This window comes from Medicago truncatula, chromosome 7, assembly GCF_003473485.1.
Source record: "Medicago truncatula cultivar Jemalong A17 chromosome 7, MtrunA17r5.0-ANR, whole genome shotgun sequence".
NCBI lineage: Eukaryota > Viridiplantae > Streptophyta > Magnoliopsida > Fabales > Fabaceae > Medicago > Medicago truncatula.
Genome location: NC_053048.1, coordinates 50,097,551 through 50,113,471, shown reverse-complemented (window position 1 = coordinate 50,113,471; position 15,921 = coordinate 50,097,551). Strand labels below are relative to the sequence as shown.

The 15,921-nt window shown below is 31.7% G+C and overlaps 1 protein-coding gene and 1 pseudogene across 2 annotated transcripts; both read left to right on the top strand.

Moving 5' to 3' along the window:
- Positions 1–1,716: 1,716 nt before the first annotated feature.
- LOC25499474 (NDR1/HIN1-like protein 10) lies at positions 1,717–2,484 on the top strand. Its single transcript, XM_013594747.3, has one exon. It carries the CDS (start codon positions 1,717–1,719, stop codon positions 2,482–2,484), a length of 768 nt encoding a protein of 255 aa, XP_013450201.1.
- A 7,964-nt stretch (positions 2,485–10,448) lies between these two features.
- LOC25499472 (NDR1/HIN1-like protein 1) lies at positions 10,449–15,171 on the top strand (annotated as a pseudogene). The gene is made up of 2 exons (XR_005643271.1): positions 10,449–10,680; positions 14,442–15,171. The product of XR_005643271.1 is annotated as an NDR1/HIN1-like protein 1 (transcript).
- Positions 15,172–15,921: the final 750 nt, after the last annotated feature.

The window sequence follows — 15,921 nt, the reverse complement described above, 5'->3', positions numbered from 1 at the left end:
TTGAAAAAGATATATATGCTTTTTTAAAGGTAAAAAGATATATATGTCACTTCATTTTAAAAAAAAAAATTTATATAATAAATTTTTTTACAAGTTGAAGAGAATCATAAACAAATGAAGAAAAAGGAATAATTTTACTAAAGGAATTTTTTTTGACAAAACTAAATGAATTTCTTTTGACGGATTACTAAATGAAATTTATTAGCTGTTTGATTTTCATCGACGTAATTTTAAAATAATACTTTGAGAGATGTTTTGGTAACAAAAAATCTCACAACTCTTGGAACTTAAAGTTAAAAATAGTTTCATAAACAAAACTTACACTCATTTTTTTTCAAGGAAAAGTGATACTCATTTATTTACCCCTTATCCACCAATTAGTCTTTTACTAAAGTAAAATGGTAAAGACTCACATAACTCAAAGCAAATAATACATAATTTTAGTGTTTTTAGCCCTTGTAATATAGTAAATTTTTGGTTTTAGCCTTTGTAATTTTTTTTTTTTTTTAGATTTCACCCTTGAAAAATGAAGATTCTTCAGGATTGGCTCCTAACCCCAATGTGTCAGCAGAATCTGCTATGTGGCAGTGACGTGTCAATTTTTTTATGCCACGCGTGTCAATTTTTTTCCATAATTTTTTAATTTTACCGGAATTGAAAAAAATCTTGAAATTTGATTTTTTTTCTAAATATATTAATTTTTAGAAAATTTTGATATATATTAATCTTTTCTAGATTCTTTTTAATTTTTTCATTATTTTTGTTTTTACCCGTTTTTTTAATCATTCTTTATTTTTATTAATTTTTTCATAAAATTTCCAGGTTTTGTTTTAATTTTTTAAGATTTTTTTTCGTTTTTAAATTCCACGTTTTTTAAAATTATATATTTTTTTAAATTATAAATGACGTGACGTTTTTAAATTTCACGTTCTTTAAAATTATATTTATAATTTTTCTAGATTTTTTTTCATTATTTTTATTAATTTTTTAAGTTTTTTTCATTTTTTTAATTTTTATTTAAAAAAAAACCACAAATTCCACGGAACGTTCATTTACAAACGTGGCATGAAAAAAATTTGACACGTCATTGTCATATAGGAGATTCTGCTGACACATTTGGGTGAGGGGCCAATCTTGAAGAATCTTCATTTCTCAAAAGTGAAATCTAAAAAAATAATTTACAAAAGCTAAAATCAAAAGTGCACTATATTACAGCGGCCAAAAACAAGATTAACCCTACCTAATTTATAAACAATATTCACCTTGGTGGTCTATCCATAGAGACATCTTTTACAAAGAAAAAAGTTGTCAGGCTTCAAACAAGATTCAAAGGAATGTGGACTTAATCATGGTCGAAAAAAGAGAGTTGAAATCAAGTTGAAAACTTTAAGTAACACACTTTTTTGGAATTATTTATTTTTTAAAATAGATATAACGTATCACACTTTTATTTTCCTCTTTCTCCTTTAATCCTTTTTATTTATTTTTTCTTTTCTTGATTAAGGTGTATATACGGTAATACGCGTTCAAAACTTTCTCCTCTTGGTATACTAAATCAATTAAAAGAACACAATAACTGTGGTACGTCTTTACCAATTTCTCTTATTTATTTATTCATTTGTTTCTCTTTCTCTATCTATCTCTTAAACCTTAATATAATAAACTTTCTCACAAGTCATACCCTAACCCTCTCTTAAACGCTTTGTCTTTAACCCAATGGCAACATCCAGCAACGACAAAAAGAACAACACCTCCTATCCACCTCCACAGAATCCACCCCCGGGCAGCTACTCCGGCGGCGCTTCCTACCCCTATTCATCTCCTCCTCCACCACCTCCATCTTCATACCCCACCACATTCTATCAAGCACCAGCAACCACCTTCACATATGAAGAAGAACCCCCGGCTGTTGTAAGATCCTTCCTCTGCGGCTTCATCTCTGTCATGACCGCCATCGTAGCTCTCTTCGGCTTAATCTCCTTGATCGGCTATTTTGTTCTCAAACCCCGTATCCCTGAGTTCAGTGTCAATTCAGCTTCACTTACCTCATTCAATTTGACCGGCTCCGGTCTCAATGCAAAATGGGACATCACACTCATTGTCTCAAACCCTAACAAAAAACTCGATATCACATACGACGCCGTTGCTGCCAGTGTCTTTTACGGTGATGATGAATATGGTGTTCTAGCATACACTCGTCTCGCACCTTTTCACCAACCAACACATAGCAAGACCATGTTACGAGTACAATTCGAAGTTCTCGATTATTTTGTGGATAACAGTGTATCTTTCGGTATTACTGATGGAAGAGTTCGTGGATTTGTGCAATTTGGGGTGGTGGTGAATACTTTGATTAAGATGGATGGGTTGTTTCATCCGAGTGAATATCGCTTGAAGGTTACATGCAAACCTTTGAACTTTGGAATTCCATCGTCCAACATTAACAACGTTACTTGGGAATTATTGGGTAGTGTAGCATGTTAATGATTTAACAATGGATTAGGGGTGGAGTGTGCATGTTCAATGTTTTAATTTGTGTTCATTTCATGAAAATTATGAAGTATAACATTTGCTTTATTTCATACTGCAAATTGAAGAAATAAAACAACAAAAATATTACTTTATCAAATTCCGTCAAATATATTTATTATTTTTTATAAGAATTTTACCTTTCTTTTTGTTTGAGTGGAGATTTATCTTTATTTTTTTTTTTGACTAAAAATAAATGATATATACATTCATATTTACGAAGTAAATCGATACAATATAAATTCTCTAAAAACAAGAAGGATGTCTACAAACAAGATCACAACATTCATGTTAATAACATAAAACGACAAAACACAAAAGTCTATAAATATGACTATATTCATGTCTACAGAATACTCATGTCTCTAGCTCTGCAACATTGACAACTTCAAAGTCATTGATTGAATTTTCCCTAGATCAAAGTTGATCTCACAATCTAAACCAAACAAACGCATGAACAAGACATGAAAGACAAACAATGTCGCATAAAGATGAAGAACAAAACAACGCCGCACTAAGACGACGAAATCACGAAAAAATACTAAATAGATGTGAAATTCACTTATTTAAATGAAAGTGAAGGAGAAAAACAATTTGGAGAGGTGATCTAGGGTTAAAAATTATCCCTAAAACACTCATCTTTGGTGGATATAAGAATATATAAAAGAAAAATTTACCTTTCATTTTTATTATATTATTTAAATTACCAATTAAAAAATTAGTTATATCCCATTAAAACATATTTAAAAAATAGTGTTTTGGTGTAACACTTTTTTGATTTTTTTTAACAATGGTTAAATTGCATATTTGGTCTCTTATCTAATTATTTGTTGTTTTTATTTTGGTCTGATAACTTATTAACGTTACGTTCTAGTTCCTTAATTTCATCTCTGTAAGTCAATTTGGTCCCGCTCTACTAACTTTAACCCAAAATGTCTAAGGTGGACCAACATTGTTGATGATCCACCATAAACTTTATTAATTTATTTAATTTTAATCCTTTGATCATTTTGAAACAAAATAGACCCTTGGATCATTCAAGACCGTTGAATCTATAATAGTGAACCACCAACACATAATTTTTCTTTCATTTTCTTCATCTTCCTCCTTCTATTTCTTCATCATCTTTAACACGATCTTCATCCAACCTTCACAAAAACCTAGAATAAAAAAAATCTAAAAACAACAACCTTGAAATCACTTTATTAGATTCAAAATCATTCAAAAATTCAACATGCATAAAATCATTCCTATTAGATTCAATGCCCAAACCAAATTTTCTACCATTTGTCCTCTTCTTAACCTTCATACATATTCATTCAAAAAACCTAGAAAATTTTCTTCCAGTGAGAGATAACCCAGGAAAAAAATTTCCTTCCTCTTCTTCATCCTCGTCAATGTCACTTTCTTTTCGGCCAAAATTAAAGAGATGAAAGTGTTTAGTGAGATCAAGCACGCCTAGAGAAATAATAACCCATCAAAGAAAAAAAAAACTCAAGGGTAAAGAGATTTGAAGATTAGATCCAACATATACCAAAATCTTATCTCATCAAATCAAGTAAACTAGGGAGAGAATGAAATCATCCCATTGGTGAGCTAAATCATCCCATTGTAGTGAACATTAGTTATATAATTTGTTGAATTATAATAGAGGTTGTAGAAACAAGATTTTTTTAATATGCATAAGTAAAATAGTCTTGCGATGTGTACAAGTGTATTTTTCACAATTAGATCTACAAGTTTCGTTAAATTTCATTTAATTCGATATGACTTTTAGATCCAATGATAAAAACAAAGAATTATACATGATGCAAAACTTATATCACTCATAGATTATATTAATCGCACTATGCATCATAGAACTAACTAATAAAAGCACTATTTAAAAATGTGAACCTAATTAGTTTTGTCCTTTTAATAAAAATGTGATTTTGATCAATGCCTTGTTTTTATTATTACTGTACAGAGACATTATTTCATTGGAATGGGTATCCAATTTTGTTGATCCAGACATTCTTTCACTGGAATGGGTGCCCCGTTTTGTGGAGGATTCATATTGTGAGGAGTCTCACAATGAAGAAAGTGGAGCAGCATATTCATCATCATATGTCACCAAGGAGGACTCTATGCACAATCAATTCCATATAGCAAGTTAGCTTTCTTTCATTGAAAGTAGCAGTTCTTGCTCCGGCGAAATCCCCACATGGATTTACTTTCCCGTGCCTTGTCGTGCACGCACCAAGCGTCCATGCCCCCGCAACCTTCACCATCGTTCTGCCAGGCAGCTCATTTACCCTACTTCCTCTTTGTCGAGCAAAAGGGGCTACCTAGTTTCATCTCAACCAAGGCACCATTTTCAGATTTTGAAAAAATTTGTGAGTCTCAAATTGGTGCAAAGAAACCAAAGTTAGTTTATGGAGTGACCAAGAAGAAAAAGAAAATAGTTCCACGTTCTCTTGCTTCGGCTAACTGCGACGATCAGAAAGCTTTGATACATGTTAGGAAATGCACGCATTGTGATATAACCAAGACTCCATAATGGCCGGAAGGGCCAAGGGGTCCAAAAACACTCTACAATGCTTGTGGCTTTCGCTACAAGTCGGGCCGGCTTTCGCTCAATACCATTCTGTTGCTAGTCCAATTTTTTGTCCATTTTTGCACTCCAATTCACACAAGGTCCTTGAAATGAGATGCAATGATAGAAGAAAAAGGGTTAGAAGATATATGGAAGTAAAAAAGTGTAGAATCCTGATACGTCGGTGATGTGATAAGAAAAGAGAGAAAGTGATAAAATAAAGTGTTGAATATATATAAAACACAAAAAGTTTAGACTTAAGCACTGGGCTAATTTTTGATGAACTTAGTAAGACAGTGTTGATTTGGCAAAGAGAGACCTCAAACTTGTATGAGAACAGATTAAGCAAAAGTAAGAAAACAACCTAAAAAATTGAGTTCAGTACCAATAAATCATGAAATTATTGAAGAAGTCAAAACTCACCGATGCGAGATAAAGAGAAAAATAAATAACAAGTCTCTCATTCATTTGATATATAGAGAAACAAAAAACAGTGATAAGAGGCCCTTCATTGCATTACTTTTCTTGCATAACTGTAAGAGGTACGTAATTCATTTTCAGTCCTTAACAAAATTGCAAATTAGCCACCAGACTGATGAAAAAATGGATGGAAGATAACAAACAAATTAAATTAAAGCATTTTTTCAACCATTTCATAATTTGTAGTCCACATATGAGGTCTAAATAAGAGTTGGAGTCTGACATAAAGATGAAACAAATGCAAACAATTTAAGCAATTCTGTTTGCATAAAAACCACATAAGTTCGTGAAGCAAATCTTCTGTACTACTCTGTAAGCATGTTATTCCCTATAGTTTTAATTTTTTATTCATTTCCTCAATAAAAAGTATATTAAATGATTAAATTCCTCTAATGTTAACAATGTTCATTCCCATTTATCAAAAAAAAAAAAAAAAACAATGTTCGTTCCCTAAAAAAACAATGTTCATAGAAACAATTCACACAAAACACCTGAGGTAAGTTGTTCTGAACCAGCTAGAAGGCCAATCTAACACTGACACATGGACAAGAAGCCCGCCGGATGAACGCATGTCGCTTAAGATTTGGGACTCACTAATTAATTATCGATAACTTCATATCATTATATTTCAATTTTTTAATATTAAAAAAATGCAATCCCACTTAAGATTGAGGTCTTAAGTGAGACATTGGATCTTGTAGGACCTAAAAAAAACTCCCAAATATGAGTACCTAATAGATATCAAGTCTTTAAAATTTGAGATCTCCCTAATAAGGATGGTCTAAGTACATTTATAAGTGATATTTGAATATTGGAACTTTTCTTGTCCATGGTGAATCATGAAGACTCAATTCTACTAAATTATTTTCCTTCAAGAATATTTTTAACGTAAATTGGTCATCAAAACTCTCAAACCAGGTAATATTACATATCAGTCAAACTTTCCTTTTAAGAATTTCAAATGTGTTGCACTAGTGCTAGGGCGACCAAGGTAAGGAGCATTCAATTCTACAGACCTGGATCTCCAATTATAAGGGCCCCAAATTTCTTAAAGTTACTTTCTTTCACGGGAGAAATTGCTAAAAAAAACGGATCCAACTATAATTAACTACAATTTAACTTTTTCAACTATAGTTAACTACAGTTAGACACTTTTTAAAATGGTCTAATAATTTTTTAAGTCGATATTAACCGACTTAAAAATGATTGAACCACCGGACTATAGTTAACTACAGGTCGACCCGTTTTCTTAAAATATGGGCTCGTTCGTTATAGCTTTTTTCAAAATAGATTTTTGTAGTGTAATATGTTTTTGTTATAATTTTTTAACAAAGAAATTTTAAGGAAAACTTTAAATGAATAATTCGTTTGAATAGTTTATCTTTTTTTTGACAAGTTGAATAGTTTATCTTAAAATGTCATTCTTAGTATTTCATCATTTTGTTATAATTTTTTTGGATATTAAAATTTTAAAAAAATCTCTAAAAATAAACTATTTCAAATAGCTTTTTATAAAAATCATTTTTGAAGAAAAAAATTATGATGCTTACTGTAATATCTCGAACAATGAATATTTAAGTTAGTGAATATCAAAATCTATTTTTTAACTTATAACAAATGAGTTTGAAATAACTTAAACTATTTTTGAGTAAATTTCCAAAAAATGCATTTTTAAAAATACAAAAAAAATCTAAAATAAACGGGACCTACATTTGATATTAAGGAAAGAAACTTAAGTACAAACTACAAAATGGAAATTTTGGAAGGTAGAATTCGCTTGATTAACTAATCAATTAAAAAACTTAATAAATTGATTAATATTCTTGTTCCTCTTCCTCATCCACAATATATGCCCAAATTTTGTTGGAGAGACTAACTAACCCTTGTTCTTGAAAAGTTACAGTGAGCGGAATGGGATATCACAATCTATTTTGATATTTCTATTGGTAATTTTCCAACGGAAGTTTGATTTTGAAGTCTTTGGAACCTAATTGATGGGTTTTGGGTTAATGATCCAATAGATTAGTTTTGAAAAATGACCAAATGAGTTTTAGAAAGAGCAACGCCAACATTACCTCGTGTTACTTCTAAATTTCACGATGTTATCCAACATTTATTTATACACACAAAACTAATAATCTAACAATGGACGACTTTAGATTAATGTTTCTAGAAGGTCATTTATTTATCTAAGTTAGGATTGAGATATCATAGTCTTCTTTGGTTTGTTTTAATGTTTCTATTGGTGATTTTTCATTGGATGTTTGATTTTGAAATTTTTGAGAAGTGGCCCAATTGATGGGTTTTAGGTTAATGACCAAACTAAACTCGATGAAGAATCTATAAATGCAAATGTTACTAAAAATCTAATTGAAGAATCAAACTATTCAAATAAGAGAAATGTTAACTTGTGTCTTTGGGACATGAATTAAGAAAGCAAAAGCAGAAGATTGTTTTTGTTGAAATTTATGTATTCAATATCTTAAAAGTTGTAAAAATTTATATTTTCAAAATAAAATTATTTTTAATTTCCATTTTAAACTTCTTAACTTGTGACTTAAGGGCACAAGTTAGCATGATCCATTCAATAAATACTCCTCCGTTTTTAAATATAAGCAAAATTTACTTTTTAGGTTCATTGAATTAATTATGTATGTGGTATGAACCTAAAAAGTACTACCTCATTAATTTAATGAACCTAAAAAGTACTACCTCCGCCCCTAATTATAAGACCCTTTTGAGAAAAATTTTTTGTCCCTTTTTATAAAACTCATTTGCTATTTCCAACTACATTAGTTATTTCTTTACATACATGCCCTTATTTATTATTCATCTTTTTCTTCAATCAGCAATAAATAACATGTTGAAAATATAAACCAACTCTCTCTCTTGAAGGATAAATTTGTAAAAACAATTATAATTACAAACATATTTAATACAAATATACACTATCTTAATTTCCGTTATTTTTTCAAAAAAAACCTTATAATTAAGAACAGATATACTAAATTTTACTTCTATTTAAAAACAGACTGAAATATCTTCAAACTCTAGCTTGTGAATCGTACAAAGTAAAAGTAATGTGGTTCAGAAGTCTTTTGAAGTTCCAAGAAATCTCTTCGTTGGAAGTATAAACATTGGGATCTGAATATCCATCCTCAAAGTCAGTGCAAATGCAAGGGATAATTCTCTTGCAGTGTTGGCTGTATCTTTGGCTGGCTAGGCCACCACTTCCACTTGCACATTTGGACTTTATATTGCCCCCAAATTTCTCTCCTCCTAGTCCTACCTCATATTCGTACTACCTCTCTCTTAACAGGGTCATATACAAATATTTGAGGTGCACAAATGGACAAAGAATAAGTCCAATAAAATATTACCATAATTAAAAATTCTATAGACATGTACTGTATTTCGTCTGAAAAGAACCTTCTCGTTGTCGGTATTTACCTACCTACCCAAAGTTTTTCTTAAACAAATACTAATTGATGGGAGACGTACCGTTGATAATTGATACTATTATATAAACAAGAACATGGATGACTAATCAGTGAAGAATGCCAAATAATGAAGTGTTTTTTGAGGAAAATATATGCATATAGTGTGATATGAATTGTATACTTTTCTTGCACCAAAAACCACATGTTAGCCTCAACCAGCTAACATATTCATGCTAATAATATATATAATATTTATTCTTCTCCTATGTAGTAATATAATCTTATCACATCTTTTCAAACACATCATCATCATCACTATTATTTCTAAATAAACTATAATATTTGAAAAGGATAAACTTCCAACCCATTTCCCACCTTCTTAATTTTCCTAACAAAAATCACTCTCTAGCTACCATTTTTCACTCCTCTCTCAAATACTTCAAACCTTACTTTTTCCAAATTCCACTAAACAAAACTTTAACAACAACCTCAACTTCAACCTCAAAACCATGTCGGTAAAAGAGTGCAACCACCACAAAGGAAAGAAACACAAACGCTTCATAAAACTCTTCTGGCGAATCATAATCTTCCTCTTCATCGTCCTAGTAATAAAAAGAAGGCTTAATAGCAGATTTGGCCCCCTATGTTTCAAGAAGTTACAATTTTGGCCCCCTAACTAAATAAACTACAAAACCGCCCCTTAAGTATTAACTTTTTTGCAGTTTTGGTCACCCAGACCAATTTTGACCAAGTCAATGCACACATGAACGTCACGTGTGTATTTATTTATTTTTTTAATTTTTTAATATATTTTTTTAATTAAAAAATACTTTTTATTTATTTTTTTAATTTTTTAATAATTAAAAAATAAATAAAAATAAAAAATACATATGTGGCGTCCATGTCAGCTTTGACTTGGTCAAAATTGACTTGGGGACCAAAACTGCAAAAAAATCAATACTTAAAGGACGATTTTGTAGTTTAATTAATTAGGTGACTAAAATCGCAACTTCTTAAAACATAGAGGGGCCAAAATTGCTATTAAGTCTAAAAAGAAAGAAGATAGGATATGAAATAAAAAATACATATATTTGAATATCCAAATTTTTTTACATGTCATACAAATTAGCCTCAACCAACTAACATATTCATGCTAATAATATATATAATATTTATTCTTCTCCCATGTAGTAACATAATCTTATCACATCTTTTCAAACACATCATCATCATCACTATTATTTCTAAATAAACTATAACACCTTGAAAGCGATAAACTTCCAACCCATTTCCCACCTTCTTAATTTTCCTAACAAAAACCACTCTCTAGCAACCATTTTTCACTCCTCTCTCAAATACTTCAAACCTCACTCTCTCCAAATTCCACTAAACAAAACCTTAACAACAACCTTAACCTCAAAACCATGTCGGTAAAAGAGTGCAATCACCACAAAGGAAACAAACACAAACGCTTCAGAAAAATCTTCTAGGAATCATAATCTTCCTCTTCATCGTCCTAGTAACAATCCTAATCATTTGGGATGTCTTAAAACCTTCTAAACCGTCTTTCATTCTCCAAGATGTCACTGTTTACGCTTTCAACGCCACAGTTCAAAATTTCTTAACCTCAAATTTCCAAGTCACAGTTTCTTCACGTAATCCCTGTTAGAACAGTCACTTTGTTCATGCGCAGCAAAAGTGCTTATTATGATAAGCTGTTTCTAAGCAAGATGATTATAACAGAAAGTTGTTATGAGAAGAGAGAATAATGGAAAGAATTATTGTGTAATGTGAATAATGCTCATTAGTTATGAAGTTCACAATTACAAAGCCTTTTATAGGCAAAATGGTTACTTGCTTGCTATGCAAGTTAACTCTCTAACTAATAGGAAAAATTAAAACAAACTTAACCAAATTCGTTACAAGCAGTTATTATTAATACACTAATACCCCCCCCCCCCCCCCCCCCTTAATCATAACTGCCTAATATAAAAAACACCAAGTTCCTTTCTCAAGAATTCAAATCTGTCAAGCTTTACTGCCTTTGTAAAGCCATCAGCAAGTTGCAGTTCTGTGGGGAAATATTACAGCTCAATCATTTCATTAGTCATCTGCTCTCTAATGAAATGGAATCTGGTCTCAATGTGTTTACTCTTGGCATGTGAGATTGGATTCTTTGCAAGACTTATGGCTGATTTATTATCAATTTTCAGTGTTAGAGGCTTCATCACTTCACACTTAAGTTCCTTCATCACTGAATCCAGCCATAGTGCTTGAAAAGTAGCAAAAGTTCCAGCTATGTACTTTGCTTCACATGAAGAGAGTGCAAAAATTGGTTGCTTCTTTGTGTACCATGAGATTGCAGCATCATTTGTAACACCCTGTTTTTCCAACGTAAAAATTTCATTTAATTAATCAGAGTAATTCACATAAACGGAATGTCACACTTCTTTTCTTAAAATCATAAACGGAATAATTAACTAATTATCCTTCAAAATTCAATAACATAATATTTAATACTTCGGCGCGGAATTTATTCGAACATCTAAAAATAATTTTGGCACGAAGGCCTCATCAAAGTATCTCATAAAAATCCAATCAACAACTTAATCATGTAAATTCATAAGTAATACGTAAGGAATAGAAAAGCATGCAACAAAGTTCCCATCCCGTTACGTATCAGAGCACCTAAAGACACACATGAGAGATAATCCACTCACGACAGCAATCTAACAGCAACTTAAACTCGATCACCTGCAAGTTACTCATACGAAGAGCAACATTTCCAAGCAGAAGGGGTGAGATTTCACAAAACAATAATATTAAGCATATAATTCAACAATTATATTTAACAACCTAAAATCATTGTAATATTCATCATAGATATCTCAGTCACATGAGAAGATGAACTTGCTAATTACATTCACTGAGTAACACATATATCAAAAGTTACTTCACAATCAGTCAATCTTGCAGGTGCTTGTCTGTTTCTAATAGGTCTTGCTGGTACTATGATTTCCTCTTGATCATCTGCAGTCACTTCATGATCCTCTTCACCTTCTGATTCATCACTTGAATCAGGGTATATGTAGCTTTGCTTGATCTCACTGCTATACTCAGGTTCACTTTCCCACTTCCACTTCTCAGTTTCATTCACTATCACATCTCTACTGACATGAACTTTCTGAGTTACATGGTTATATAGTTTGTATACACCAGTAGGATGATACCCTATGAGTATCATAATTTCACTTTTATCTTCTAGCTTGCTTCTTCTAGCATCTGGTTAAGCATGCTCCTTGTCATGTTTAGCAGGGTCCTGTTTCTTCTTTCTGCAAGTCCATTATGTTGAGGTGTATATGGAGCAATTACTTCATGAACAACTCCTTGACTTGTGCAGAAAGCTTCAAATTCCTTTGATGTATACTCACCTCCACCGTCTGTCCTCAAAATCTTAATAGATTTATCACTTTCCTTTTCTACTGAGATTTTGAATCTTTTGAATATTTCTAAAGCTTCACTTTTAAGCTTAATAGTATACAGTCAAATCATTCTTGTGAATTCATCAATAAAGCTAATGAAATACTTACTGCCACCAAGAGAAGGTACTTCAAAAGACCCACAAATATATGAATGCCACAATGCTTTAACATCTTCACTGATAGTTGCAGACATACACAACATTTTATCACTTGATATGTTGCATCTATAGGTTCTATTTTTTGACAAAGTAGATTTCAACACCAGATTCTTCTTTTGATCAAATAGTTTCAATGAATCACCTTCCATTGAAACTGAGAATCCTTTCTCCACTAATTGACCTATGCTCATCAGATTACATTCATATTTAGAACATAGAACACATCTTCAATTGTCACTTTACCACCAAAATTGCTCCTCATCACTATATTATCACTGCCTTCTGATGCAAGTTTCCTATTGTCAGCCAACTTGATACTTGTTTTCTTACTAGCATCAAAATTTGTTAACCACTCTCTATGAGCTGTCATATGATTATAACACCCAGTATCAAGATACCATTCTTCACTTTTCATCCTATCTTCACATGCAGCAGCCATTAACAACACTGCATCAGGGTCACCTTCATGAGCAATATTGGCTTCTTCAGTCTTCTAATCTTTCTTGAACCAACATTCATCAGCAAAAGGGCCAAATTTTTCACAATTATAACACTGAACTTTACTCTTGTCAAAATCCCTCTTTTTGTTCTGATTTTTTTTCCAAAACTTCCTCTTTTAGAAGATTCAATTTTGTTCTCAGGTTTGGATTTTGCATTAGAGGACCAATTTGTTTTACCTCTTCCCTTTTTGAAATTCTTAAAATCTCCCTCTTTCTTGGTTGTTTGAACCTGAAGAGCTTGTTGAACTGATCTTTCTGAACTTCTATCAATCACCAACAGTTCATGTGCTTCAAGAGAACCCCGCAATTCTTCAACCATCATAATCTTCACATCCTTTACTTCTTGGATTTCTACCACTATGAAATCAAACTTTTGACTTAAAGATCTCAAGACTTTCTCAACTATCATCTGATCAGAAATGTTTTCACCACAATTCTTCATCAAATTCACAATTTCAATCATCTTTGAGAAGTAATCACTTACCTTCTGATCTTCTTCCATTTGCATCATTTCATACTTCCTTCTATATGATTGCAGCTTGACTTGTTTCACCTTTTCTCCCCCATTATGATAATTCTCCAAAATATCCCATGCTTCTTTAGATCTAGTTGCTTTTGAAATCTTCTCAAAATGTTGATTATCAACATTTTGTTGAATATAGAACAGAGCTTTACAGTTTTTCTTCTTGTTTTCTTTCTAAACTGCTCTCTGCACATTAGTGGAATTTGCAGAAGGTTCTTCAAAATCATTCTGCACAACTTCACTCACATCTTGCGTGCCAAACAATGATTTCATCAAAGCACTCCATCGTTCCCAATTCTTGCCATCAAGAACTAAGATGTTTGAGCCAAAACCGTTTGTGTTCATCTTGCTTAATTCTCAAGAAAACAGAGAAATCAATACACAGACCTCACTCTGTGATTTCCAATGATGATTCCCCTCACTTTTCACTTGTGTTTCCCTAATATTTAATCCAGACTCTCTATACCAATTGTTAGAACAATCACTTTGTTCATGCGCAGCAAAAGTGCTTATTAAGATAAATTGTTTCTAAGCAAGATGATTATAACAGAAAGTTGTTATGAGAAGAGAGAATAATGGAGAGAATTATTGTGTAATGTGAATAATGCTCATTAGTTATGAAGTTCACAATTACAAAGCCTTTTATAGGCAAAATGGTTACTTGCTTGCTATACAAGTTAACTCTCTAAGTAATAGGAAAAATTAAAACAAACTTAACCAAATTAGTTACAAGCAGTTATTATTAATACACTAATAATCCCAACAATAAAATCGGTATCTACTACGATCGTCTTGATTCTTACGTCACATACCGGAGCCAACAAATTACTTACAGAACCGCCATACCTCCGTCGTATCAGGGACACAAAGAGGTTGATGTTTGGTCTCCGTTTGTTTACGGAACAAACGTTCCGGTAGCTCCATATAACTCTGTTGCTCTTAGCCAAGACCAGGATAACGGTAACGTTCTTGTTGTCGTTAAATTTGATGGTAGGGTTAGGTGGAAGGTTGGTGCTTTTATTTCTGGTCATTACCATATTTTTGTTCGTTGTCCTGCTTTTATCACGTTTGGTCCAAGAAGTAACGGTATTAGCGTCGGTGATAGCGGCGCTGTTAAGTATCAGATTGTTCAACGGTGCACTGTCAGTGTTTGATAGTCAACGATGTTGAGTATATTGTGTTTCACTCCTTCCTCTATTCTTCTCTGCTTCTGGTATATTACTCTGTTTAGTAATAATGTTTCATTTTACACGTATTCTTATTTTCTACCACGGTATTTGAATTGTACATTTTGTTGTTGTTATTATTACATATAATTTATTGTTATAGAATAAAAATTCACTTGGAGCTATATGTGAAAAATTGATGGAGGAGATAGAGATGTGTAGAAAAAAATTGTAATATGTACTGTAAGTTTGTAACACTGTCATTTGAGGTGAATCAATACATTAATAAAATAATTTTTTGTGTCAATTTGGATAGAAGATGTGTTGTTTTGCTTTATTCTTTACTTAAGAATATTCATGAATATAATGGATGATTCGTTTATTATTTACTTTTGGTTACTTTTTATTGGTTATGCTTACTTATGCATGTGTATATCCTTGTCTATATTCTTGGCCACCTGTAGTATATTATTGGATCAATAATGAAGAGTGTAGTATATAATTAATTTTCAAATTGAAGGTCTTTCTTTTTTAATAGAAAGTTGAATGTCTATATTGTTTGACCACTTCTTTCTCATTTTTAAAAATGAAACTATACCAATTATACATTTTAGTGTGTCATTGAAATGGACTGAATTGGTTCTTCCGCAGAAGGGTTAGTATCTAAATTTGTAAATATTTTCTTTTTGTTGTTAAAAGATGATTTCCCTAAAGGAAACTAATTAACATACGCACTTAGAAATTAAGGTCAATGATTGAAGGATTTATTTATATTCATTCCACATGGTAGAGTGGTGGTGGTGGTCCTTTTCACGCCCTCACCTACCGTGCCTAAAGAAAGGGTTTTGCTTATGTATAATAGATGCACCTAATTATTTATGTTCAACTATTATATATTCTATAATCAAATATAGAAAAGAGGTAAATTTACATCTCTTGTGATTTTGAGTTTGAATCCAGTTCTTAGATGCATTGTTAAATTAACTTTATCATCTAGTGTGATATCAACGATTTGAGAGATTATTCTTGTTAAGAGTCTCACATCGGAATGAAAGATGACATGACAAC

Coding starts and splice junctions, on each gene's coding strand:
- LOC25499474 (XM_013594747.3), top strand. CDS start 1,717: ATGGCAACATCCAGCAACGACAAAAAGAACAACACCTCCTATCCACCT.